We start from the raw sequence: 27,999 nt of genomic DNA on the forward strand, positions 1-27,999 counted from the left end.
ACCCAGCCCAATGCCTCTTCCTGCGCCACTCTGCGTGCTGGATGGAGATCCACAGTCAAGAGCTGCAGCTCAGTGCTGGAGTACAACATTTCACAGGGAGCCCTGCAGAAGCAACACCTGTTTCGAGCCAGCCAAGAAAGGCACAAGCACTTGTATGTTGCTGCTTTGCTTGTGGATCGTCAATAATCCTAAACCAGTGGACATCTGCTGAGCCTCCTGAGAATTCTGGATAATAGATTTGGACGTCAAAAGTTTTTTTTTTTACCTTTTTCTTTTTTCCTTTTTTTTTTTTTTTTTGGATTTATCTCAGCCAACAACGTGAGATTTCCCCCCTCCCCCTTTGCAGGATTCATGCTGATGTATGCAGTCTGTTATAGAGTAAAAACAGCGCATGCCTTTCTGGAGTCAGAATCCATAAATCCTGACGTAGCCTGTGCATCTTAAAAAAAAATCCCTATAACGCCTAGGTATTTAAGTTGCTATGGTCATTCTTATCTTAAACCAAATGGAGAAACTACGGATTTTTTTCTTTATTACAGTTGGATGGGCTGAAGACCGTATTGCTTGCTAAGAGCTGGGGATATATGCATTTATATAGATATACACATCTATATGTTTATAAATATGTCAGTGTGTGAGTATAAAGTGGTGGTTTCGTAGACTAACTGGTTTGACCTTGAACCTGTACCAGTCAAAACAGAATATTACTTTTATTTATGCATTTAATGGATTGAAGAAAGAACATTTTCTCTGTAACTGCGCTAGGGAGGGGAGAGGAGTGGAATATACCTAATCTTATATCTCCTGGGTTTGGCACCATCATTATTGTTTATTCTTATTCTCTAAAAGCAGAATCTTCTGATGGCTCCCTTAGGTGAAGTTGGGAACTATTTCGGTGTGCAGGATGCAGTACCCTTTGGGAATGTGCCCGTTTTGCCGGTGGATAGTCCGGTTTTGTTAAGTGACCACCTGGGTCAGTCTGAGGCAGGTGGGCTACCCAGGGGGCCTGCGGTCACGGACTTGGACCATTTAAAGGGGATCCTCAGGCGGAGGCAGCTATACTGCAGGACTGGATTTCATTTAGAAATCTTCCCCAATGGTACTATCCAGGGAACCAGGCAAGACCACAGCAGATTTGGTAGGTATTATCCTTAACCCTTTAGTGGTCATGTGATGAAATAATGGGGCAGAACTGCGGGCGGGGGGTGGGGGGGGTGGGGGGTGCGAGGCGGGAGGGGAGGGGAGGGGGGTTTGTGCCGATGGCTGATCTGCCGAGGGAAAAAAAATGCATGTGTCCGGGACTGCAGATGGACACAAGCGGCACCACCGCAGCGGCCAGGAGCCCTCGCCGAAGTCGCCGGGTGTTCGGTAGCGACGTTTGTGTAGCCCCAAGTTCTGCTTCAGAGCAGACACGTACTGGGAGGTGGTGGTGGCGGTGGTGGAATTTTTGCTCGGGACGTTTCTGCTGAATGATTTGATTTCGCGAGTTTAAAGGGTTTTTAATCATTAACCACTACAATTTAAAATTCACCGAGTTTCCTGAAGGGAGTGGCTGTCGTCCTGTACGCAAATTAACGAGGGCTTTTCTTTCGTTTTCTCTGACGATTTACCTGCCCTCCTAACTGCCTGAATTGCAAACCCAGCCGATCGCGCTGCTCGGGGAGGGTTCCCAGGCAGCGGGGCTCGCCGCCCGCCCGGCCCCGCAGCCGCAGCCGCGGGGCGCTGCCGGTGCCCGGCGCCCGGGCAAGGAGGGAGCGCAGGTGGGGTCCCTCCTCACCCGCCTGCGCCCAAAACCTGCCTTTCCCCAGCTGTGTCGAGCTGGCAGGGAATTTGAAAGAGCATTCCCTGGATTTCATTTCCAGGGGACGCTATTTGTGACTCAGCAGCCGGGGGCTGGAGGGCTCATGGCTCCGGCCGCTCCGAAGAGCGTATGCCCGCACACACGCACAGGCGGGTCAAGTGGGCCTGGAGCTTCTTTGCTGCCAGGGAGACTGTTAAAGGCCCGGCAGATTGAATGTACCAAAGTAACTAAACCAGCCTGGATGAGCCGATTCTTTGGGGGTTTTTTTTGGTTGGTTTTTTTTTTTTTTTTTAAGAAGGGGTGAGGAAAATATGCCAGGTTAGCTCGCCACGCTCCCAGCTGTTGGAAGGAGTTAACTTGTGAGTGAACCAACCTGACAGCACTTAAATTCGCTCGTAAAAACAAAGTCCTGTGGTGATTTTTTTTTTTTCTTTCCTCTCTTCGTATTTTCATGCCAGATGTTGAACCATATCTAAACTGTATTTTATTGCTTTGTGAAGCTGTTTAGATAATACCGGTGTTGTAGGAGATGATCTCCAAAGGGCGCAGAAGGGAAGGGGCGGGGGGGGGAGGGAAAGGGAGAGGGCTGAGGCTCGCACGGTCGCAGGTTTATCCTCCATCCCCCGCCAGCCGCTGCTCCCTGACACTCTCACGCTGCTTCCAGGCTCTGCCTCCCTCCCACGCCGCCCGCCCGGGGTCCCCGGGGGGGGAGGACACACACGGGGGACGGGGCGGGGGGGGAGCGTCGCGGCTCTCCGGGGGGGCGCAACCTCCACCCTTGCTAGCGAGAAAAAGTGCGGAAAGTGTTTTTAGGCAGCCGCGCGGTGCGGAGACTGGGGGGAATTGTGCATCTAGGCATTTTCCTTGTCACCGGCAGCCGCCGTGCGAAGCTGCTGAACTACGGCCGCAGGTTCCCCCCTGCCCGCTGAGGGCACAGAGAGGCGGGCGCGGTGCGGGGCCGGCGGGGGGGTGCGGGGCGGTGCGGGCCGCCGGCAGGTGTAGGGCACCGGCAGCCGGGGCTGCGGGGGGCCGGCAGCCCGCGGGGCCCCGCCGCCCCCGGAGGAGGGCCGCCAGCTGTTCCCTTCGCAAGGCGGCGGTGACCACATTATTCGCGGCGTCTATTTTTAAAAATGGCTTTCCAGCCGCAGTTGTAGGAAGCTGACGATTCCGAGGGGCAGCTCTCCCAGTCCTTGCAGCGCCTGGGCTTTAAATAGATTTATTTTTTTTTTTTTCCCTTTTCGGTTTGATCGCCCGCTCCTCCCCAGGATGCACCCTTGCGATAACTCTTCTCCCATGGAGCGCACCGGTGATGCCCCTGCTCGGTCCGGGGTCGGGCAGACCGGGCACGGCAAAGCCATGGGATGCGCCAGCTTATTTGGGGGTGGGGAAGGGATCTCGGTGCTTTTGTATCGGTGCCGTGACATTGCTGTGGTGTTTGTCGGGAGGTTACCGAATAGCAGCTGCTATTAGGGTTTTGGTGATTGTAAAGTCTTCTGATGATCCTGGGAAGGTCTGCATCCCAACTCGGGAGCCGCCCGGGGGAGAGCGGGCTAACTTGGTCTCTTCTGAGCGTGTGAGAGAAAACCTGCCTCCGTGTGTGTGGATGTGGGGGGACGAGTCAGAAGGAAGTTTTCCTCCAGGAATAAGGAGGACAAAGAGAAAACCCCGGGGGCTGCGCGTAAACTCCTCTCTGGGCTCTGCCCTGTGGGAATCCCCCTCCCCGCACACACACACACACGCACACACCTCTGGAGAGACATCAGATAAGAGTAATTCTTTTGTGATGCTATGTTGGATGTGTGCCTATTGCATACAATAAACCGAGCCATATTGTGTGTCTATACTCGCCCGGTTCTGGGAGCCCTGGCATTTCGCAATTCCTGCAGCAAGATGTCCATCTCTAAAATAAAAGCTCCCCGGGAGAGCCCGGCTCGGTCCCCCCACCTCCCCCCCTATAATGCGATCTCAGGTGATCAAAGCCTTATCTCTCCTGGGTGACAAAAGAATTTTTTTTTTTTTGATGCAGTCTCCTTTAGTCTAGGGCATTTGCTAGACAGTGGAGTCATTGTAAATTCAGGAACTCTGTAACAGCGGAGAGGCGTGCCTCTGTGCGTCAGCACAAGTACTGCATGCACAGCATTAAAAAAATAGGAGCATGCAGGAAAAGGAAAAAAAAAAAAGCTTGTCAGCAGGTGACCTCCGCTCCCCGGGACCTGCTGCTACAAGGAACCGCTGCGTTCATCATCTGCGGGAGCCGCGCAGCCGCCCGCCCTCCCGCCTCCCCACCGCGCCCTGCCCGCTCCGGCGGCCGGGCTGGCGAGGCGGGTTCAGCGCCCGGGAGGGCGCGGGGGGCGGTTCCGGCGGGGGCGGGAAGGGGACACCGGCGGCTGCCCGTCCCTTCTGCTGCTGGATCCGGGGGGCCGGGGCTGCTCGTTCCCCCCGGTGCTGTCTCCGGGGGGAGCCGGCAAACCGGGGCGGGGGGGTTGTGTGGTGCATGGGGAGGGCTCTGTCCCCCGGGAGTGGAAATCGGCGGGCAGGTTTTAGCACCCCCCACAATCTCCCCCGCTATCGAGCGTTGCAGAGGGGAGGGGATGCGGGGGGCGGCTGGGGGTTAGGGGGGTGGGCAAGGGCGCTGTAAGAGCCTGAAACCGAAGCAGGGCCCTGCTGCCTCCTGGGGGGCTGTGGCTGTCTGCGCTCCCGTCTCTTAATTGGCATCATGTGGGGGAGCGGGCGGAGCGGTGACAGCTGCGACAGGCGGGACGCATCCCGGCGGAGCGCTCTGCTCAGCCGAGCGCCGCAGCCCCGGCCGGCGGGCGGGAGGGAGGCGTCAGGGGCCGGGGGACGCCGGGGAAGCCCTTGCCCTCGCACCATCACCGAGCTTCTGAGCCACGAATGGCTCTGCTTTCCTCACCCTTCTGCCTGTCCCTGCGAGAATGATGGCTTGCTGAATACACGGCGGCACGGCCCCGGCGACCTGCGCTCCGCCTGCGGGTCCTGCGCCGCTTCCCTTCCCTCTGCTTCCCCGGGAACTCGTACAAAGAAGTGACTGGCGGAGATGCTCGTTTACCATATTCGTTGATGGTGTGTTGGGGTGCTAGGTGGAAGCTAAACTGCTTCAACCCAGCAATACAAAGAGAGCCTATATATAGCCAAAAATGTGCAAGGGGTGGAACAGCAGCAACAAAAAGATGTGTAGTTGCAGAGATGTTCGTTGCTTAAAGCCAAGGCAAATGCTTCTGTGAGTCTATTCTTCACTAGAGCTAAACTAGGCAAAAGTTAAAATTTCACGTTGTGTGAAGGACCCACCTCCTCTCCCCTGTGAGCCTGGCAGCAGAGCAGGACTGGCCTTCACGGTCAGTGTCCTGGTGTCCTGCTGCCGTTCAGCAGGGTCAGAGTTGGATCATGTGGAAGAAGGCTGATACAGGCGTGTAAAGGAATAACTTTCCCCAAAACTTTCTCCCTAACCTCTTTGTGGAGGAGTGGGTCTGTGACTTGAAGTGGTTTCATTAAAGAAAATGTTCAATGTCTGTCAAGAAAATACTCAGCATCCCATGTACTGAGACTGTTATTTCCTCTTTCCTTGTCTTCTCTTCCCCATTTTTAGCTATAAATAGGGCCCTAGCTTTTACATTTTGGCTCTGTCCTGATTTTTGTTTGGTCCAGCCTCATTTTGAAGAGGAATGTCTATTTTAATATCTGGTTCAGGTCCTAAGTACTATCTGTATATTATAGAAACTATACAGTGAAAATATTCACAGGAGTGTTGGGCCAAATCCTGCAATCCTTAAACTGGCAAGACTTGTGTAAGACTGCATGCTTGGCCCCAGATAATCTCTTGAAGGACTTAACAGCATGGCACATAAAAGTTGCTGTGAATAGGCTTTTGAATATTTCAAATGAAGAAGCCTCTCTTCTGATCTCAGATACGTGGATGCTCTATGCCAAGTACCTTAAATTCATCTTCTGCACTTACAATAGGATGTGACAGTGCTTTTTTGTTCTTTTGACGCACTGAGCAGCGTGCACCCAAATATTTGAAATGAGGACAGCAATTAAAGTCCACATTTATACTGATGTGAAAGATGCCAGACTTACTAACTTAGCTATAGTATGGCATAATACACACTTAATGTAAGATTTAACCTCAGTTAAAATTGCTTGGTAATATGTATCAGGTAATATGATAGTTTGGTAAAAGCTTTACAGCAAAAGCCTGAGTAAGAAATCTGGAAGTATTGCATGTCCAGATATAATGGGAAGGTTTAAATTGTTTCAATGGATCAATTGTATTTGAGATACTAAAATATACCAGATAAACAGCATGCTACCCCTTTTTATTACTTAAAAATTTTTTCCATAGTTAATAAATATTTCCTCCCAGTATTTTTTATTTGTGCGTATGTAGAGAATAATTTAAGATGCCCAGGCCTTAAAACAGGGTTATCAAAACAATAAGACTATGGTGTTTGTAGTGCTGAATAATATATAAGGTAATGATCAATAGTCCCTTACAGGGAATACATTTCATCTTTACATTAGCTTGGCTATAAATTTTCCCTATTGGCTTCAACTTGTGCTGTGTTAGATTTATGTGATTCATGCCTGTTATTGATTAGTGCACAACTATTTTGCAGGAGATGCCAAATTAATTGTTCAAAAAATCCATGAAAGTGCTTTTTTATTGGCCACGTGAGGCTCGACACATACTATACTGTTATTTTATTATTTAATGTAAATACAGTTTCCAATAGGCTTTAAAAATAGTTACATGATGTGCTTAGACATGAAAATTCACCCAATATATTGAAAATGCTACTCTGTGCTTTATTTTGGGGCTCAGAAAGTAGCATAATGCAGCAGCGTGCAAGTGAACGGTGCTGGGTTACTCCTGTGAGATCATTACAGTCTTACACGAGTGCTCCCAAAGAGGAAGCAATTTCCATTTTTAACACAAGACTTCTAGGTTTATGCGAGGTTTGGCTGGTAGCATCCTCATTGAAGAGGTAAGCACTTTGCAGGGAAGGCTGCCAAAAATAACCCCAACCCCTCAGAACCAGACGAGCTGATATTTGATACGGATCTTTGCTGTACCGTGCCCATTGATGCTGATCCTGGGAGCTTTGCAGAAGCAGTGCTTCTCTGCAAAATGTTCGTATTTCTAGGGCACAAATGTCTGTGTGAGCTTGCTGTTATGTGCACAGGAAGATGGAATCAATTACACCCTATTACTTCGCTTTAGGATATTTTCATTTTCAAATTTGAGATGAGTAAGAAATAACACATAGGACAGAAGCGTTAATATCTAGACAGAAATGTGTGAGACACTGGACTATACTAATGATTTTCATTTCTTGAGCCTCTGGAAGATCATACTGTGAGTAAATCTTTCCCCATATTCCTGGTTCATTGACGCCTGGAAGCAGATCTTCTGCTTCCATGTGTAACATTGTTTTCATCTCACAATTCAGATTCAAGTGTGGTTTTTCCGAATTTATTTTGTGAGAGAAATTTCTTAAGTTCTTTAATACTGTACCGCTAATTTTGGCAACCTGAAAACTTGTTTTTTTTTTTTTTTTCTTTGAATGTTTGAATATTTTCTTTGAATATTTGTTGTGCAAATCAGAATATGACCGAGCTTTAGATTTGTGTTTAGAAATGACAAGGAGGATTGAGAGCGATCTTTTAATTTGGTATGTTAATGCTGTCTGCAATGCATCATTCTAGCGGCAACTTCACTGTTGAAGTATTGTACTTTAAGATATATTCATTTGTTCCTCACCTTCCTCTAAACAACTCTGGAAATGGAAAAGCACCTTTGAAAATAGTTGCCTGTTGCTCAGGAATCAGTCACATCTGAAAAAAAACCACCTTTCAATGGAAACAATATGTACATTGTTTGTTTTTTCCTGCATTTTATAGGTATACTGGAATTTATCAGTATAGCAGTGGGCTTGGTCAGCATCCGAGGAGTCGACAGTGGACTCTACCTTGGAATGAATGAGAAAGGGGAACTGTACGGCTCGGTAAGTTCCCACTTGCTTTGGGCAGTCATGATCCTTAATGTTCTGTGGGAAAAATACTTGCTAGCTCCTACAAGCCCCTGTTGCACTGTTTCTGCTTTAAATATCTTGCAGTCGAATTGGAAACAAGACCCTATGGGTGCTATAACGAATACAGGAGAGGGAAAAGGTGACAAAATCAGGAATCGGTAATAATGCAGACGGAAAATTTAGATACAAGCAATGGAGATTGATGGCCAGAGGTGGTCACTGAAGGCTAAAGGATGTACTGTAGGATTTGTAAAGCCTTTCTTTTCAGGAGAGACACAAAATGAGACAAAGTTGCTGCCTTTTGTGCGTAGGCAGAGAGCTTTCTAGGAATTGACAAAAGAAAGTAGAGGAGGAGGTAAACGGTGGCATATGTGGATGAGGAAATGAGACACAGGAGCGGATAACAGTTATAAAAGGTACAGGAATGAGGGCAAGAGGCTTGGTGGTCTTATCCTGAAGGTTCATCTGGTGCCCTCTGCAGCATGGCAGCAGCAGTGAGTAACGGGTGTGAGGGAGGGGTAAAACTTGGTATTTCAGATGTGGGAGTTAGGCTGGCAAAGCAGCCTGCCTGCAGCTGGTGGGTGACCGTCCTCGGCAACATGGGCTGTCTTGCAGCAGAGGACTCTGTGTGTGTGTGCGCGCGCACATGATGTGGCCCTTACCTGGGAATACTTCAGACATCTGGTGGACACTGGTGTTCACATGCTGGGTAGATTGTGGGCAGGGTACCTGAGATAGAGCAGGTAACTCCCCATATAGTAGAAGGCAACCTCTTCTAGCAGTAAAGTATCAACCTCCAAAGGTGACAAGGTCTAGAGAAGGAGTGGTCTCTGAGGAAGAGGATGGCAGGTTTGAAGGGAAAGCAAATGTCTGATGTGAAGAGAGGCTGTGTATTCACTGGGGTTCGTTAGAAGCATGGAGGAGAGGATGGCAGTAATCAACCGCTGGCATAAACGTTGCAAAGAGAGACACTCAAAAAGGAGTTAAAGTGATAGCGTGTGGCTTTGGGTGTAGCTGAAAATACCTGTGTCAGGGGGGAGTAATGGTGACTGGGAAAAGGGTGAGGAGGGAAGTGAGTGGGACAACAGTGAGAGTGGGAGGAAACGTGAGAAGACGGTGGTGAGTGTGCAGGTGAAAACAGGAGAGTAAGAGGGAAGTCTGCCTTCCCAATACAGGATCCATGGAGGAGTGCGAGGAAGCAAGACTGGGAAGGTTCAGTGGAAGTGTTTTTCTGGGGGAGGTCCAGGTTCACTGAACCCTTTCTAGTAACATTTTGTGTGAGAGAGGGAAGGTAAAGAGGGGAAGGTGACTATCTTCTGAGTAAAGAGCAGGCTAGGTGAGGAAGTCAGAAGGTACAGATCACGACAGTGTATGTGGGAGGCAGAAAAAAGAGGTGGTAGAATGAGGGGCAAGGCTGAGATGGACAATACATCAACGTGGAGGAGAACGGGAGATGCAGAGATGGTGAGAAACAGTGAGTGGGAAAGGCCAAAGGAAAGGATTTTAGCATAAATGGCAATACGGGGAGGAAAAGGTTGGAAGGATGGCGAGGAAGAGAGAAAGGGAAGGGATGCAATGACAGGTGTAAACAACTTGCCTGTGAGGAGTGAGTAAGTTGTTGTAAGTCCCAGTACTTGCGCAGCTGATGTATGATGTACAGAACTGGGCAAGTCATGAGTACTTTTATGGTTCAGTTAGGCAGCAAAAAGGCAGAACAACAACAATAATATGAATCAGTAATGTTGGTAATCATCAGTAAAAGTAATCGTTTAAACAGATAAACATAGTGAATCAGTTACTCTACACTTCAGATATTCAGGAAAAGAAAATGTGGTTATTGATAATGCATAGACTTGGGAACGCAAATGTTACATCACTTTTCTGTGCAATTTATATGTTGTGTTTGCAATATGTTTGACTGTCAGAGTGAATTTCTCAAAACATTCTTTGCTGAAGAAATATGCACAAGAAATTCTTTGTAAATTACTAAGCTCGCTGCGTTGATAAAATAGTTGAACAGCAGTTCTAAAGAAGCCTGCTTTCCTGGGGGTTTGTGTCTCACAGTCCAAGACATGGGTCTCCCTGACCTTCTGTCCCTTCAGTAACACAAATTCCCTGGCCTTTTGTGTTTCTTGCATGGAAAAAGAGACGGTGTTATCTGTCCATGCTCACTGGATTGTCAGTTTGCAGGGATTACATAGCTCACCACTCCCAAGTGGGACGTGCAAATGATTTCTCCTCTTTACCCTGCCTCTGATTAGTCGCAAAACTGATAGGAACTTAATTTTCTTGAAGACCTTTGCCTCCTGATTGAAACCGGTTGAAAAGCTAAGGAAGGACGGACAGGCAGGCAGATGGATGTACAGTATAATTGGATAACCTTTTTTCCCTAAGAAATGACACTAAAAATATGAAGCCATCCATAATGGAGAACTGGCAATCTATAGGGCCAGAATGCGAAGTTCAGGTTAAAATCTGATGGATGATATGGCTTACTGTCAGCCTCCAGAGATGGCACATACTAAAGAGTGATGGTAATTGAATTACATTACTTCCAATGAAATACAGCCTCTAATGGCTACTCAGTGTGATGATGCTTTAAAGCCTTGTCAACACTAGCAATCCTAGTGCCTATATTTCAGCAACTGTCAGCTCTGGTAGAAACACTGAGATAAGCAGGACTCAGAACAGATTTTTGTGTAGAATTGGCTGGGCATTTTTAAGTGACAGCATTTTGCTTTTGGTTAAAAAAGCACAATTAATCGAAAATGAAGTTCTCTGTTGGGAATAAATGTCACAATTTGAACCAGAAGTCAGTCATAATCCATCACAGAATTATCTTTCTGGTGAAAGAGAAGATCAGTTTAACTGAAATTAGTTTTGAGGCTGATACGTGACAGACCGAGGTTCAGGTTTTTCACCTGAATTAAACGGGGCGGTCACTGGAGTTGGACTGTTCTGTAGCACCAGGAGGTTGTCCTTGCATTGCCTGTGCTGGAAGGTGGGTCCCTCTGTCTTGGTTTCTTCACTCAGGGCTGTGAATAGCATTGTCTTTGTCATGGAGCAGGTACACTTATGAGGCTGCAAATGTGTTTTCTAAGGTGGGAAAACTGTTTCCCACACACAACTGAATAGCAACCTAAGAAATACCTGGTCCTGCTCTGCATCAGCATTGTGGACAGAAGCAGGCATATTTCTGCAAGCATCAGTACTGCAGCACTGCCGGAATAGATGCCCCGTGTCTATGACAGTATCGTATTTATATTCAAATTACTGCATGAAAAATACATTAGGTGTGAATCAAATCAGCAACCTAAAAGACTTATATCCTTCTAAATTTGTGTTTGAAACATTTGGCACAGGAAGATCTTTCCCAGCGTATTTGTGGTGCCACTGGAGATGGGACATATGGTGAAGCAGAGCAGCCAGGATAGGTGATCGCTGCCAATTTTCATGAAAGGCAACGGTAAAGGCAGTTTCAGCGTATCTTGATCCAGACATGTTCCTCTTGGCCTTCTCAACGTGCTGCTTTCCTCCTGGATTAGCTGCCTGACAAACACTCTTCCCAACTTGCCACTATTACAGGGAGCAGCTCCCACTGCATCTTCGGGTTAAAAAAGCCCAGTGACGCTCATGCTGCTCTCAGGCAGCAACATATAGCATAGGGTGGCTGTTCTGAAGTTCCTCCTCATCCCACAGATTTAGCCAGGGAAAGCTGAAGATATATGTGTGTGGTACTGTGGAGAAGCCAGTGGTAGCTACGTAGCGATGACTTGGAGGCTGGTGAGTGACAACAGCTTTCCCTTCCATCTTGCTCTGTTCCTGCTCTCCCTTTACCTTGGTTTCCCCTTGCAGCCTGCAGCTATGACTCATCGTGTTTCACAGCAGCTACTGTGCTTGTCACTGGAGAGGAGCAAAAATCCAAACTACAGACAGGTCCCGAAGGGTGTTAAGATGAGACACGAAGACCTTATTCCTTCCCAAGCGCTAAACGGCTCTTGCCAACACTTCTGGCAAGAGTGTTAGCAAATGTGTCTTAGCTGTGCTCCTCAGTGCCATGCTGAGGGAGACCTTTCTGATCAGTTGTATGACCTTCATGCCTTCATGGGCTGTCCCCACCCTCATGCTGCCCTGCATCTCTGCCCTTGGGAATATCAACAGTCGGCACCCACATGGCAGGCAGTGACGAGCAGCCACACCATGGGGTGCCCATCATTCCCACCCCAGGCTGTCATCTGAGTCAGTCCAGTGCTACCTTGAGCACAGCAGGACCATGGGACATCCTCACCTCAGCTGCCCTCACTGTTCCCGGCTCTCCTGCAGCAGAGAGGTGTGCTACATTCCACTGCTGGCATCCCTGCCCCACATATCTCCCATGGGCACGGACCTGCCCCACTCCTCAGGCTAGCTATAAGAAAGACATTTTTCATGATGAGGGTGGTGAATCACTGGAACAGATTGTCCAGAGAGGTTGTAGCTGCCTCATTCCTGGAAACATTCAAGGTCAGGTCAGACGGGGCTTTCAGCAACCTGATCTAGTTGAACATGTCCCTGCTAATTGCAGGGTAGTTGGACTAGATGACATTTAAAGGTCCCTTCCAACACAAGCCATTCTATGACTCTATGAAATGTTGGTGTCTTCATTGTTCCTTGCGTCCTTGGCAGGTGGCAAAAGGCAGTTCAGGTTGGATGCTCAGGAGGAAAATTGGGAATTGGAAGATCTGGAGCAGCTACAAGGGGAGCTGTGCAGGGGTTGGAGGAAGGCAGGAGGGAGATGGTGGAGTTGTTGAGGAAGGGGGAGAGGGCTAGGAGTGTTTGGAAGGAGAGAGGCAGGAAGAGAGAAGGGCTTCGTGTGCCCACAGAGCAGCCGGGACAGAGCTGAAGAGGGAAGATCTGGAGCCAGGGAGGGAGGCTCCTCACCTCTGGGTTTCAGACTTACAGGGTGTGTGCAGCAAAGTGAGGTTTAGGACTGCTTATAACAGGGTAATAAATTGCTGTCCTTCAAAGAATTACCTGAAAGGTTGTTTGTCCCAATGCTTTTGGGACACTAAACTTGCCTTTTGCTCCTAAAACTAGTGGGGAGAGGTTGAGGGAGGAGGGAGAGAGACTACTGTCCTTGAAGAAACATGTTTTCCCAGTAAGTGTGTGGGGAGGTGACGATATGCCTCTTTATTGTCCCAGCAGGGCTGCACCTGCAGTGTTTTGTGCTTTTGTTTGGGTCTCCGCAGTCCTGCAAGGACTATGCAGCTATAAAGACGAGAGAACAGAATTTTTTTGAGGAAAAAGGGACAATTTTTTGTAGCTTACTGAAAATTGCTTGGTGTAGGTAAGGATTTGTTTTGCTGTATTCTAAAAATATCTTTTATGTTTCCATGCAAATAAGGGAAGGGAATTGCTCAGCCCTTCAAATGGTAGGTCAAGGTGCACGGAAGCAATGTGAAGAAAAAAAACAGGTTGAAGGTGCATGTTGGGAACAGCATTTGGGTCAAATATGTGGTCATTGCAGATATCTGAGAATAGGATACCTAAATAGATTACCCTGCAGTACCATTCACACTTTCCTGTTAGTGTTAAACACCTCCAATGTAAAGGAATTCCATAGGCTTCAGATTGATTTTTTTTTTTTTTTTTTTTTTAATAATCTGTATTATCTGTCCGTCAGTGTACATGCAGGCGTCTGTGGTTGAGGTGAGCCTGGAAACAGGAAAGTTGCAGCCCAGAACAATTTCTGGAGGGAGAATTAAATGCAATTTCTGTGAGTGAAGGCGCAGACTTCTGGGATGAGAGTGGTCAAATCCCAGGAGGAGTAATGGCTATGGTGGCAGGCTTAACACCCTGCTGTTGTGTGTAAAATAATAATGTGCCTTTTGCTCAATGGTACCAATGGTAGGAAGGCAGAGGGCAGTTGCTGGGGTGGCTGAGTTGTGAGGAGCAGTCAGGCTTTCCACATGAGCAGCATTGCTCTGAAAAACCTTGCATTCCCCCGATAAAAACCCCAATGGTGTCTTTTAGCAGTAACAGCAACTTGCATCTTCCTGAGTAAATCCACTTTAAGCAGAAAAGTTGCAAGAAGCAGGCCTGGAACTAATTTGAAAGGGCAAATTTTGCGATCTGAAGAGAACCAGTTCATAAAAGTACTTATGGCTCTGAATGTGAAGGAAACTCAAAACTTTGTCAGAGATATGGAAATCCTGTGGAAATGGTACCCCAGCAAGGGTGAAACCACCAGGAAGGACTTGTAGTCTAATGGGTTGTGGGTGCTTGGCAGAGCGTCTGCAAGGGATGGGAGAAGGGCAGGTTGCAGAAGAGCACGTGTCTTAGCGGCGTAGAAGCACGGGGATAAAATGGAAATTGCTGCAATGAAGCTGACTGGGGCCCTGAAATGTATACTAAAATATAAGGCAAAAATTTTTAAAGCTGTATAAATGAAAAGGGAACAAGAGTCTTTATAAACACCATGTATTCAAGTGGGAGTGTAAATGTAATATAGCCTGAATGTGGCTGCACAACGTGCTAACTGGGCTAGCCAGTATTCCTGACAGACTCCTTGGGGTGGTACCACGGGGCTGGGGCATTCCCTGTCGTGTGATGAACAAAGGGAGTGGGGGCAGCTGACGCCACTGCGAAAAGAAGTGGCTATTTTCCCTCCAACCATCCATCACCTCCCTTTTGCTGGCACAAGCGTTTCTGTTGCTCCCGGTGAACTGAAGCAGGGAACTGGAAAACAACCTGGCCAAGCAAAAGGGCTGTCTTCAGCCACAGTGGTTCCCCTCCAGGTCACTGCAAGACGTGGTGCAAAGGTGGGAGCAAGCCCGGGTGAGGGAGGGAGTGCTTCTTTCTGAGGCAATGCAGGTGTTTGCCAGCCTTGAGTGTTTGTGGACCTCCGGCCGTGTGGTTTGTGTTTGGCCGGGAGCACAACCTGGGAAGCAGCAGGGCTGCCAGTCTGATCTGGGCTGTGCTTGGGACATAGGAACGCGCTTTTGTATGAAGGAATAGGGGAGGGTCTGTAAGTACATGCAAGATGAGTGTACTGAAGCTGGATGAATAGTTTCAGGCAAGCCTAGTATTTTATTTTTGGTAGGAATTTCTTTTTCTAGAAATGGGAATCATGGTTGTACTGATCCGCAGGGCTGCATTAGGTATGACCCATCAGAAGAGAGTATTTGCTACAGGAGGTAAAGTGGGTGCTAGTAGTTGGCTTGTATGATAGATGGCGAAAGAACTGAAGAGAAGACAGCAATGGGGAGTGTTGAAAAGCATCAGACTGGAGTGAAGCTATTAGTAGAGTTTTTATGGATTGGTCCTTGGGCCGGTTTTATTCCCTGTTTTTATTAGGGACATTAAACATCTTGTCATAAAAAAGGTAGTAGTGTGTTATTGAAATTTGCAGATGTTGCAAAGTTGGGAAGTATTTTCAGCATAGAAGGCTGTCTTGCAGAAGGGATTTGATGATCTAAAGTGCCCCAAAATGTTTATGTATGGGGCTTATGGAGAGCTCTGTTGGTACCACTGCGTATGGCACCGGTAGGATCTAGTCCAAATGCAAAATGCAGTTATGGTCACTTGTGTTACAGAGGTGAATTGAAACTGGAAAAGGTGCAGAAAGGGCTTACTGGGATGATCAAAGGGATGAAAAGACTATAAAATGACAGAGTCTAAAGACATTGGCTTATCTAGAATGAAAACTGAGAGGGTACGTACTTGGTCTCTGTAAATACATTGAGGTTTAACACCAAGGAGAGAAAAAAGCATCCTTGAAATAGAGGACAAGAACAAATTGGTTTGAATGGGACACACGAAAGCTCAGGCTGGATAATTAGGAAGTTTCAGATCATGAGAAAGTGAGATTTTGAGCTGATCTGAACAATTTTTTCAGGGAGGGGGGAAATGAAGCATCAACTTCTTTCTGCACAGGAACAGCTTTGTAATTGTGGATGTTTTCTTTGTGGAAAGCGTAGGTCTGAGAAAAGCCCTGAAACGTTAGTTAGTTCCTTGGCAAGATTTGTCTGCAACCCCGTCTGCTTCACCTTTGCTGATAGCCTGCCTCTGAATTTGGATGGGCAGCCTTGCTGAAAGCTGGGAACTGTTAAATGATGTTCCTCGCGGGTACCAGAAACCGCGAACCAGTCAGTAAAATGACAGCAAGGTATGAAGGACTCTGTAGAAAAGAAAGGTCTTTTGAGATGTGAGTACTGCTGTGGGAAGAATTGATAGATGAATCCATACGCTTAGCACAGGTAATGTGGGAGAAAGCTGGGTGAAACTGAAACTACCGTGATTCTTATTAAACTAAGACTTCAGTCTGTTTTTTAGATCAGAATTTCACAGATTACAACACCTGTCACCAAAGAGGAACACCTATTAGTAGTGTCCTGTGGGCCTGTGGGATAGATACTACACTACTCCTCATGTCTTTGATTTTCCTCAGAGGACTTCATTCCAGATGTTTACTAGGTCTGTGGATAATTTTATAAGAGAGAAAACCCACAGTGATCTCCTTACCTTGGTCTCTGTGATTCTGTGCTCAACCTGGATTCTCACCACATGCCTGGGACAGGAAAATGTTAGAGTATCTCCTACATACATTTTATATATATATACATATTGCTAAACTTTGTTAAAGCAAGATCTTACTTGAACCTTTATATTGAACCCTAATTAAAGACGCATGGAATTTTCTATTCTTAGAAAAATGGGAGATCTAACACCTTGCAGAAACCCCCTTCCAGAAAGGGCAATCTTGGTTCCCTGCCTCCGCTGCGTGCTTCTGCTTCCTTCCTTGCTCCGACACCAGCACTCATCTGACCCATCAGGAGGCTAATTTAGGGATCTAAAGCCACGGAAGAAAACTTGGCTTTTTTTTTTTTTTTTCCTGTCGGGTTGCTTCTTTGCCAGTTTACTCCCTGAACAGGCTTGTTGCCTGTTTGGGCAAGCACTCAGTGGGGGAGTCAGTTGCAGTGTGGGATGGGAGACGGGCTGAGTACGGCGCCGCCGGCAGCAGGTGGTTGTTACAGTGGCATCACTGCATCCTAAACCCAAATCCTACCCAGTGAGCAAGCATGGGGCATGTTCATTTTGGATATCTTCAGATTCACTTCTTTGTGGTTGTGTAGCTCCCCAGTCGCCGCAGCCCTGAGTGTTTCTGGAGCTAGCCGTGTTAACCATACGGAGGTGTGAAAAGGTTCGGTGTCTTCAGTTGATCTGAGAGTAGTATATTGAAGTGACATGCTAAAAGAGCATCATCAGCAGTGACATACTGAGATATGCTTGGGGATTATTCGCTGCATCAGATAAAGATCTGATGTGCTCTGTTTCTGACTCAGGAGCCAGTGGGATGTGAACGTGGCACTCTTTCCCACTTTCCCATTCATCATTTTCAAAGACAGAGTAGAAAAAGTCTGCCCTGCGGGGACTTCATTAGGGATTTTGTCTAGGTTGAGATTTGCTTTGCAGTTTGAATGTGCCCAGGCTGATTTGGTGATGTGCAGTAACACAGTTAATTTGTGTCACATTCAAAAAGCTTAAGAAATAAAGCTTGTTACAGTGCAAATCCATTTTTTCCCTTTTATAAAGCCCTTTGGTTTCTTTTTCATTCCTTTCACAAAGGCAAACCTCTACCGTTACTTTGGTTTGAAGATCTTTATATCTGTGTTCCACGACTGCTGCTGAGGAAAAACTTGGCTCCTGGTGTGGATGCTGCATGCTTTTGAGGTCTGGCCCAGGCTGTGCATGTTTAATCTGCTAAAATTTACACTTTGAATTCAACACAATTATGGAGACACTGTAACTGTGACTCAGGAGAAATTTTGACTTGATTCTATTACAGTTGGAACGCCATTGACTTTACTGGAAGGAGGATTGGGCCTGCTCCTGTAAAACCACCTATTAATTTTATGGTTGTGTCAGCAGACCCCGATCAAGATAAGAGCTCTACTGTATTCATCATTTTAAAAACCTAAATCTAGACAGGGTTTCTGCCCATAAGAGTCCGCAATCTAAAGACAGTCTTTTAACATGTAAGTGTTTATTACCTTTGAATAGCAAGGGAATTTTTGCCTGCTGATGCCTTCGTTAGGGACAGCATCTAGTGCATAATTTGGACTCAGAACAGAAAATTTACTGGGGAAGAATTCAGGAAAATCCTTTGAGTCATTTTAGAAAATACAAATGCTGTGAAGCTTAACTCAAATCATTGGGTTTTTTTTCTCCTTTATACTTTAAAAATCTGAATTCTTTGGAAGGTCCGTGTGCAGCTGGTACCTGGTAGACCAACTGCCGGGTCTTTGAGCTCTTCAATCACCAATTCTGTTGAAGTGGTTATTATATATCTTTTTTTTTTTTTCAGGCAGATTGACAACTTCTTTCATCAAAGCTGAAATTAACTGCATGGCTAAAGTTTGACCCATTGAAAGACAGGCTCCACTGATGTGTGTGTGAGGTGTAGGGGGCTCGCAGAGGAGCAGAGCCACACGACTTCCTCCAGTGTTTTCCAAAGGCTGGGTCAGCTGTGTCACTGAAAACCTAACTCAGGGCATAGCAGCACCAAAGATATGCGGATTTTCTGAGGAATCTTAGCGAAATCTTTTTTGTCCTACTTAGAAAGTGAAATACCAAAAATTTTGTGTCTAGATCCATTACTTTATGGTGGGATTGCCTCTAGGAAAAGGAATGGGGGAAATGCCCAAATAGTCATCTCTGGAGAGACCACTTAAAAGGAGTGTTTGCCAACAGAGGAGCACTGCTGTCTAAAAGGGCAAACGTGACATCTTTTCTTCAGCAGCAGCTCTTTGAAATGCTGGCCTTCCTTTGTGACCAAAAGAGGTGGGAAATTAAAAGGCCACATTTTTAAACAACTTAAACTGAATATGCAATGAAGTCCTGCTGGGTAAAGGCCTTAGAGCACCATCAGTCCTTTGCTGTACTGCTCGCCAAAGCACTGTAGATTTTAAAATCCCTCTGGCAAATTTATTGGTTTCCAAGACTCCAGTGGCTGTTTGGCATTTCAGCGAGGAGGACTGGATCTTTCCAAAATGCAATGGCCTGTGATGCATTGTTTGTTTGGAGACCCCCATCCAGAACGACAATGTGGTCAGTAATGTCCCTGTCCTCTGAGACAGTAACTAGCAGGTAGCTTTACATAAAATCAATTACAAAATACAGAGACAGGCTTTTGTTCATCAGTCCTTGACCAAATCATCTTGCTGAAAGAATAGAACATGAAGTACTTCTACAGTGTACATTTTTATCATTACATATGTATTATAATTACAAAGTGTTTTATGAAGGGCCCTGAGCATTCTGCTGGTTTTATGATGACACCTTCTAGCTGAGGAATAAGGTGCTTCTCTAGTGATGGATAAATCCAGTTTGGGGGGTACTCACAGAGTGTAGAGACTCATGCAGATTAAGTAATTTTTATCATCCACTTTACAATGTCTTACAGGGTTTAAGCTTAACTGCTCCTGCAAAAGGCAGCACTTTCTGCTGAAGGAGGACTATCTTTCCTTTGAACCTGCATTCTGTGCTTAGAGAACCACAAACCAAATTAAAGAATACTGACAAAACACTTTGGTGCTATGCTCCATCTCAGTTGTATTTAAGGAAAGCATGTTTTATTTAAAAATCTCTATTTGGTTAAAAAAAAGCTTAACTAGTATTTCAGGCTATAGACTGCGTGTGTAACTGTAGGATAACAGCCCTGGTTTGACATACACGTTGTCTTTTGATAGAAGAGAATTTGTGGAGTGGGGAGCCGGGATAGGTCAAGTTACAGCTTTCAGTAAATCTGAGCGTGCCTGAAATGGTTCTTTTAGTGTCTTAAAATATTTGTTGCCTTTTTATCATTGCAAGCCTGATCCAAGTTCCATTTAAGCTGATGGGAACTTTTCTCCTGTCTTCTTTAAAAATTGGCTCCGGCCCCCGTATCAGATTGCATACCACCTTGCTTTCTGATTCTTGGAAGGGTTCAGCCAAGCGTTATGAATTAGATGCTTAGATAACATTGATGACTGCAGTTCTTGATTGTGCCAGGGAAACCAAAAATAAAATAGAGGTCAGAAGTGTGACTAGTAAATGGCACAGTATGAGCCCGGTCCCGCTGGCGCGGAAGGGAGGGGAACACACCTGCTTCTTATTTGCTTGGTTTTTAAGAGTTGACTTCGTCCCGGTCCTGCTCTGTTGTGGCGTGGAGAAGGAAGTTCTTCAGCTTCCAGAGAAATGGCGCTGTGACAGCTTACGTGGCCCGAGGCCTGTCTCTGGAGCTTTGTCACAACTTCCAACCGCAGCACGAGCAGACCCTGGGTGTTTAGGTGAAAATGAGTTTTCATCTAATGCACTTGGCTGGGCAGATCTAAATCAAACCTTTATGGACATAAGCATGGCTGCTGGTAGGCAGCCTGTGCTGGCAGATGCGAGCTCAGGCACAGTGGGGTTGCTCTTTCTATAATGATTTCATGTCCAAGGAGGGCATGCTTAAAGCTTGACAGATGCTGCAAACTTGAAATCTCAGAGGAGTGGATATCAGTAAAAGCAAGAGCTGTGGATTTGGCAGTGGCAAAAAAAATGGATGGAGGGCTAATTGGCATCTCATCCTCCTGTGGCTCATGTCAGAAGAGCTCTGTAAACAACCCTGGGACAGCACAGTGCTGGATCCCAGTCTGGTGCCTCCAAAGAAGGTTCATGATGGTGTGGAGGGCATGGGAGTGGGAAAAGAGGGGCAAAAGGGCGAAGCAATGAAATCCTTGTGCACTGACACCCTCTGGGGATTTCTATTGTTGATGCTGGAGTCTGCTTGCTTTGTTCAGGAAGCTCTGCTTTTCTGTTGCCTCCATCGGGACGTGGAAGCACCACCGTGGCTGTATCTGTGTAGCTATTGCGGCTTTTGGTGATAATGCTCCCAAGGAGACCAGGTTCTGCCAGGTCTTGGGAACTTAACAGGCTTTTTGTATGAAAGATAGTAATCTTTAAGCACTCTCATAACTGCTCTGTGGCAGCAGTACAGAACAGTCACAGTTGTGTTGGTTTTTTTTTTTTTGGCAAGTGGGGATTTATGTATAATAAAAACTTTATACAAATTAATTAGAAGTTTAGGAGGAGAAACTAAGATGAATACTTCATCTCTGTGAAAGTACAAGGTGACCTCAAGTGGGGAAAATGCAATTGCCCAACTGTGTTTTTGCCAGGACACCGTGCCTAATTTCCCTCCTCTTATAAAAAGTGCCATGGAATATGAAATGCATGTGAGTGGCAGCGTGGGTGGCAGCGTGGGTGCCTGGCTATTTGCTTGGTCTCTCTTCTGGCCCTGCAGGGTTTCCTGCTGTCTTTCTGCAGTGCTTATGGAGAAACACTGACACAAACACAAAAAAACCAACCAGCTAGTCCTTTTGGCAGACTTTTTTTTTTTCTTCACCCTACTTTTTTTTTTCCATGTTCTGTCAAATTATTAAACAAAGCCCTCTGAAAAAAAAAACACTGCTTGGAGAAACTCTTCAAAGAAAACTCTGTGACATTCAGCAAGTCAGATACTGGGTGTGCAGGGCTTGCCTGGCACTGCTGTCTAACGTGGAAAGGAAAATGGCACTGCTCGGATGCCAACACCAGTGTTCGGCTTCTCGTTGTGGCTGGAGGTTGCCCGCTCAGCCAGAGACAAACGGGCTCAGCATGGGAGATCAGACAACACCACAGCAAACGCTAAACTACACCTTTATTTATGACAACTCTGGATGAGTGTTAATTATTAGCTGAACGTAGTATGTTCTAGAAGCTGTTTGCATTACAGCATGGGAAGGGCCAACTGCATGTAAAATGTGCGTGTTTGTAGGCAGAACAGCAAAGAAAACCACTTTGGAAGGGAGTAGCATTTTCTTTCGGTTGTTTCTCTTCACTACATATGCAGTTTTTATTAACATCATGTAGCCATAATGAGGGATTTGCATGAACTTATTTAGGAGACTATATACTTAAACATGATTTTGTCAAGACAGGGTGGATTAACACAGTGATAACGTGCAGCAGGTATGTAGGAAGTGCTGACTACAGCAGATATACTTCTTGTAACTTGTTGTTTGGACTTCACAAGTAGGTGTTTTCTTGTGCAGCGTCTCCATTAAACCAGTGTAGCAGTTTGCAAAAGCGAAAGCTATACGTGGCATAGAACAGAATAGTTTGCTAGACGTGAAATGTATTTGTTGTGATTTTAGGAATGATGGTCAGGTTACAAAATAAATTGGAGTTTTAGCTCTGTAAGGTTATTTAAAAGAAAAAAGAATATTGATGTGTTTTATATAGGACATTGTAGTGTGCTTTCAACTACTTTGCAGCACAAATGTCTTACCATTCTTCAGAGTCATGAAACCATTCGCTGGGCAGCGCACCTGTATTTTGCCTGTTTCCACTTATTTCCCGTTAGCTGCTTCACAGGGATCTCTATTTTTAAACAAGCTGGCAAATTTTTTGTTGTGATGGCTGTAACTACCTACTTGATTAATTTACAATCTCACTTTTAATTGATCTGCCTGGAAATAGGTTAACATAACTATTTTTCTCCCTGGTTAAATGCTGGAGAAAGTCGAAAGGGAAAGGGATTCTGGGTTTGCTAACACTGACCAGGAATTAGCAGACTTCTGAACTAAATCTGCCTTGGGTTTTCCACCCTTGTGATATGTGCATCTTCGTACAGTTCAATTACTTGTATGTTCCAGGATAAATAACAGGTTAAAAAAACCCAACAGGTAATGTGTGGAAATGTCATAAAATGAGAATCAATCACTTTGTAGTGGAATACTCCATGAACAGTCCTCACAGAAAACATGTGGTATGTGGTGCAGCATATAATTTATATCATTTTGAGGTCACCTCCTTATTTGGCCCCTGAATTAACTGATTTGATTAAGACAGGCAGCCTCCCCTTTCAAAGGAATGCAGGTTACTTTCCACAGCTGTTCCAGTGGGGTATGTTTGGTATTTGTGTCGGCCATCAACAAAGATGTCTAGTGACATGAAGTATGGTGCAAGGAAATATTGTCACTGGAAAAATGATAGAGAAGTCAGTTGCTAGAATAAAAGTATGCAAAAAATGCTGTATTCTAGGGCGATATCTTGCTTTTCGATTGGGTGTACAGGGACTTTCTAAAGTCATAGCCAGAAGGGGAAATGTAAGCCACTTGTGATCAGGAAACACCATCTCATTCCCATACTGGGAGAGCTGGCTTTCAGCAAGACTTTCCCATCCTGAGCTGGTGAGGCAACAAGGTACTTGTTGGCAGGATGGACCAGCCTCACCCCTGTATTATGCTCATTTCTGGCTTGAAAAAAGGCACGTGTGCTCAAAACATGAGTGTAAGCTAGTGTTAAGTAGTGTTGTGGTATTACGTGGTTTAGTGGTGGACTTGGCAGTGTTAATGGTTGGACTCTGTGATCTTAAAGGTCTTTTTCAACCTAAACGATTCTGTGATTCTACATAGATGACTATCCTGGTGGATATTGGTTTCTGTCCATCGTGGTACTCGATGAGCCACTGTCGTAAGGATCTCCCAGGGCCTGGGAAGAAGGATATGCTGGGGTTTTGGTCCCCACATTATTTACAGGGCCTGATCCAAGGTCACCGACACGGATTTACTGCAGGAGTCTCTGTCTACAACCAGAACTTCTAGGTGTCCTGGAAGGAAACGGTTTGATGAATTTATAAAGAAATTCTTTCACTTGTCTGAAAGTGTGGTTGTTAGTGCCCCTACATATCTGAACCCGCATCCCGATTGCTCTGTCAAGTTCATGTTGAAGTATTTGCCTGAATTTCTGAGAATTTTGCTGAAGGACGAGAGAGATGTAGCTGTGTTGTGAGAGGATGAAAAATAAAAACGGGATAAACTTTTCAAATAAAGATTGAATTTGTAAGCTTGAAATCCACTGAACTCATCCGGAGCGCAGCACAATGCAAACCCCCTTATTCAGGGTCTGCTAGTTAAGTGTACCACAGCACTGTCGTGATCCATCAAACCTGTCGGATAAAGAGAGGCTATTTAAAAATTTCTCCTTCAGGGCATGGGGAAGTACTGTTCTTGCAAAGATAGAAATTTATGATGATGCTAAAAAAAATGCAGATGAAGTGAATAATTAATGAACTCAAGACAGGACTGAAATATCTTCCTAAAATGTTGCTATTTTTAGCAGGGAGTGCTTCTGCAGTGCTTGTCATGTGATCCTATTGCCTTCTGAGAGCGGGAAAACAATTTGAATTAGTTTCTCTTTCCCCATGGACCTATAGGCCTGGCATATAATACATCTTAGCATCTGCTTCTGCCTTAAAGCAAACAAAGTGATTTTAAACCTCATGCAAAATAAAACACTAACGAAAGCTGTACTTAAAGACAACCTTGACAGCAGCTGAATAGTTTTTATAATAGTTTGCGCTCTGAGGCTGTACAAGGGGGCTACTGCAACGTGTGTAACTTTCGGCTGCTGCTGAGGTCCGGTAACATTCATTGCTGCTGCAGTTTCCAGCTGTCAAAGGACATAAAGGTGATTATCGATAGGAGGCTGCCCATAGGTAAGGGTTTAATGCAAACAGATTTGTGCTGCTTTTCCCTGTAGCCAGTATGGAGTGTTGCTATGTTTGAGCCTCTTCGCACATTAACAATGTGGTAATCAGGAACGCCTCTAAAATAAATTGTTATGTACAGCCGGCCTGTGCATGTGCTCGTGTTTCCACACGCGTGGCTCAGCTGGACCCGCAGGGAGGGAAGTCTCCTGGTCGAACTGCAGGAGAGGGTGTGAGAGATGGGACAGCCATCTTCTCCTCCACCACAGGCTCCTTCTGCTGCTGTGCAAACCGCAGCCACCCGGGTCCACAAAGGGACATGGCCGCTGCCGTAGTGAATACTCAAATGTCCAACATCTGAAACCTGATCCTGTCGGGGTTTTCTCCTTCTTGAGGGGTGATGAGGTTCCCAATGCCCATCAAAGGGAAAGTCAGGAGCTGCTTACTTGCTGCCTGCCTTGCCTACTGGAATTGGCAGCGGTTGAATTTAGAAGAAACCTCTAAATGCCAAACCTCGAGGTACCGAGGAGGACCCTGGCTTTGCAGCCCAGTGCCCAGTTTGTAGGGGTGCAGAGGGTTGCTGTCTTGCTCTCGCCACTTGCACAAGGGTTGCTCTCCCCACGTGGGATGGTTCCTGGGTGACTCCTGTAAGGTGCGTAGGGCTCCTTGGACCTGGCTGGGACCCTGAACCCCAACCCCGTCGGGCTGCAGAGCTCTGCCCTGAGAGCAGCATGCTTGCCGTGCAAAGCAGCAGCAAAACAGCTGGGTTGAAGCACGTTGCTTTGGGAAAGGGCCGTGAGCTGAGTCCTGAGCAGCAGAGGTGGCCCCAAAGGCACCTGCAGCCCCAGGGCAAGGTGCAAGCTTTGGCCATGGTGGGTTTTGGGAAGCTCCTGGATTAAGCCATGGATGGTGGCTTCTTGGGGGCACTGGGGCTTAAGCTGTGTCTCTTTAGTTGTGTTCAGGCACACCTTTACAACTTAGGTGCTGTAAATGCTTTGCTGCATTTGGGCCTTGGTCTCTGCTTTCCCTTCTCGGTGTATCTATCGAAAAGGACTCTCTTAAGATTTAAAGTCTGTAAAACACATGCACAGAAGTCTGCGTTGTGTAGAGCTTTGTAATAATTAGAAAATGATCCTCACCTAGAAGCTGAGTTTGGTTGGTATGAGTGCTAGTCAAGTCAGAACTGTTGTTACAAAAAAATGTATTAAATTATCATTATAAATTTTTTTGTGCCAGCTGAAAAGACTATTTCCAGGCTTATTTTTCCCAGCTTTCCATCAGCTGTTCCATGCTAGAGCTCACCACCTTTTTTCCAGTCTTCTTGCTCAGTCACTTGTGCACTCCTTCCTGAAATGAATATGGTTATCAAGTGGCTGCTTTTTAAGCAAATGCCGTCTATTTAGACCAAACGGATGTAGAGGAGTACAGACAGACTGAATGAGTGGGTGAACTGGAAGGAGTGGGAGTCTGTGGCAGGAGGATCTGATGAATAGTTGATGTCTTTAATGTCTTTAGACTAAAAGACGGAAGACTTAGGCTAGATATAAGGAAGAAATTTTTTACAATGAGGGTGGTGAAACACTGGCACAGGTTGCCCAGAGACGTGGTAGGTGCCCCATCCCTGGAGACATTCAAGGTCAGGTTGGACGGGGCTCTGAGCAACATGATCTAGTTGAAGATGTCCCTGCTTATTGCAGGGTGGTTGGAATAGATGACCTTTAAAGGTCCCTTCCAACCCAAACTATTCTATGATTCTTCAGTGGGTCCTGCCAGTAGGACAAGGCACAAGGACAACCCTAGTAAAGCAAGCCTGGAGGAGTTTCCTTGCCTAACTTCATCTCAGCATGTAGGGTTTGTGTTCCTCTTTGAAGCTCTCTTGGGTTGTGGTTCTGTGATACAAATAATGAACCAAACAAAGGGTAGTAAATCGTATCTTTTTAAATTAGTGAAATGCATCAAGTTCTCCATTCAATGAAAGGACATAGAGATTTTAAGGCCCTAAATTGCATTACAGCCCTGCAAACCAGTTCTAGTTTTCTTTATTTATGTCTGTTGGTTTGAATTAGTGATTTAAGTCCAGTAATATCTTCTGAGCTGCTTGGGAATGATCAGAAATTAAAATATCTGTTTTCAGTTTTAGAATCATAGGATGGTTTGGGTTGGAAGGGATCTCAAAGATTCTAGGCCTCTAGTTCCAACCCCTCTACCATGGGCAGGGATATCTTCCGCCTCCAGGTTGCTCAAAGCCCCATTGCTGTTTTGATTTGGGCAACAAGGCTTTTGGATAATCGTTTTGGCTTCACATAGAGTTATCCATCCTCGGGAGTGATTAATGAAATACCCAGCAATACATTTACTTAGCTAAAACTGGGATTATTGAAACGGTTCATTTTGCTAATTGAAAAAGGAGGTACTGATTTCAAGTTGTGAAAATAGTAATTCTTTGAAAAATATTTAAAATTATGTATTATATATAACACAATATGAATTATAAAATATTTTAAAAATTATTTTTGTGTCTGTCTATCTTCTTACTGCTTTTTCTTTTCTTTCCATAGGAAAAATTAACCCAGGAGTGTGTATTCAGAGAGCAATTTGAAGAAAACTGGTATAACACATATTCATCAAATCTATATAAACACGTGGACACTGGAAGACGATACTACGTTGCGTTAAATAAAGATGGGACTCCAAGAGAAGGGACTAGGACTAAACGGCATCAAAAATTTACACATTTTTTACCTAGACCAGTGGACCCTGAGAAAGTACCGGAACTATATAAGGATATTTTAAGCCAAAGTTGACAAAGACAATTCCTTCACTTGAGCCCTTAAAAAGTAACCACTATAAAGGTTTCATGCGGTGGGTTCTTATTGATTAGCTGTGTCATCACATCAGCTCCACTGTTGCCAAACTTTGTCGCATGCATAATGTATGATGGAGGCTTGGATGGAACATGCTGATTTTGTTCTGCACTTAAAGGTTCGTCCTCCTGGAGGAGAGCCTATGCCCACTCGCTTGATTTAGTACGAGAGGGAGCGCGAGAGAGTGAGTGCGAGAGAGAGAGAGAGAAAGGGAGGGGATGAATGGGAGTGAGAGCGCGAGAGAGAGGAGCCAAGAGGAGGAGGAGGAGGAGGAAGGCCTGATGCATGCTGGGGAATAGACACGCTTTTAAATTTTTGATCAGTTGTACTTCGTCATATATCAGCATAGCTGCCATACTTTGATTCATCAGGATTTTTGGCTGGTGGCCTGCTCAAGTGTACGCTGCATTTACAAAGGCATGGAGGGTGCAGTCTTACTTAAACAAGAGACTTTTCAGTTAATCGCTCTCTGGGTCTCACCCCACTGAGTTTAAAGCAAAGACCTCTTAGTAAAAAAATAAAAATAAAAAGTTAAATTTATTTATAGAAATTCCAAAGGCAACATTTTATTTATTTTATATATTTATTTATTATATAGAGTTTATTTTTAATGAAATATGTACAGGCCAGATAGGCATTTTGGAAGCTTTAGGCTCTGTAAGCATTAAAATGGCAAAGGCCACTATGAACCTGTGGTAAATTCATGCAAGTAAATATAAAGGTGCATGGATAAAACAAGAAAACAACAAT

The 27,999-nt window shown here is 45.6% G+C and overlaps 1 protein-coding gene across 1 annotated transcript; it reads left to right on the forward strand.

The window, feature by feature from the left end:
- FGF9 (fibroblast growth factor 9) lies at positions 1-27,995 on the forward strand. The gene is made up of 3 exons (XM_054188765.1): positions 1-1,138; positions 7,721-7,824; positions 26,944-27,995. The coding sequence occupies exons 1-3, from the start codon at positions 862-864 to the stop codon at positions 27,187-27,189; spliced, it is 627 nt and encodes a 208-aa protein (XP_054044740.1). The 5' UTR covers positions 1-861; the 3' UTR covers positions 27,190-27,995.
- Positions 27,996-27,999: the final 4 nt, after the last annotated feature.

This window comes from Rissa tridactyla, chromosome 1, assembly GCF_028500815.1.
Source record: "Rissa tridactyla isolate bRisTri1 chromosome 1, bRisTri1.patW.cur.20221130, whole genome shotgun sequence".
Lineage (NCBI taxonomy): Eukaryota > Metazoa > Chordata > Aves > Charadriiformes > Laridae > Rissa > Rissa tridactyla.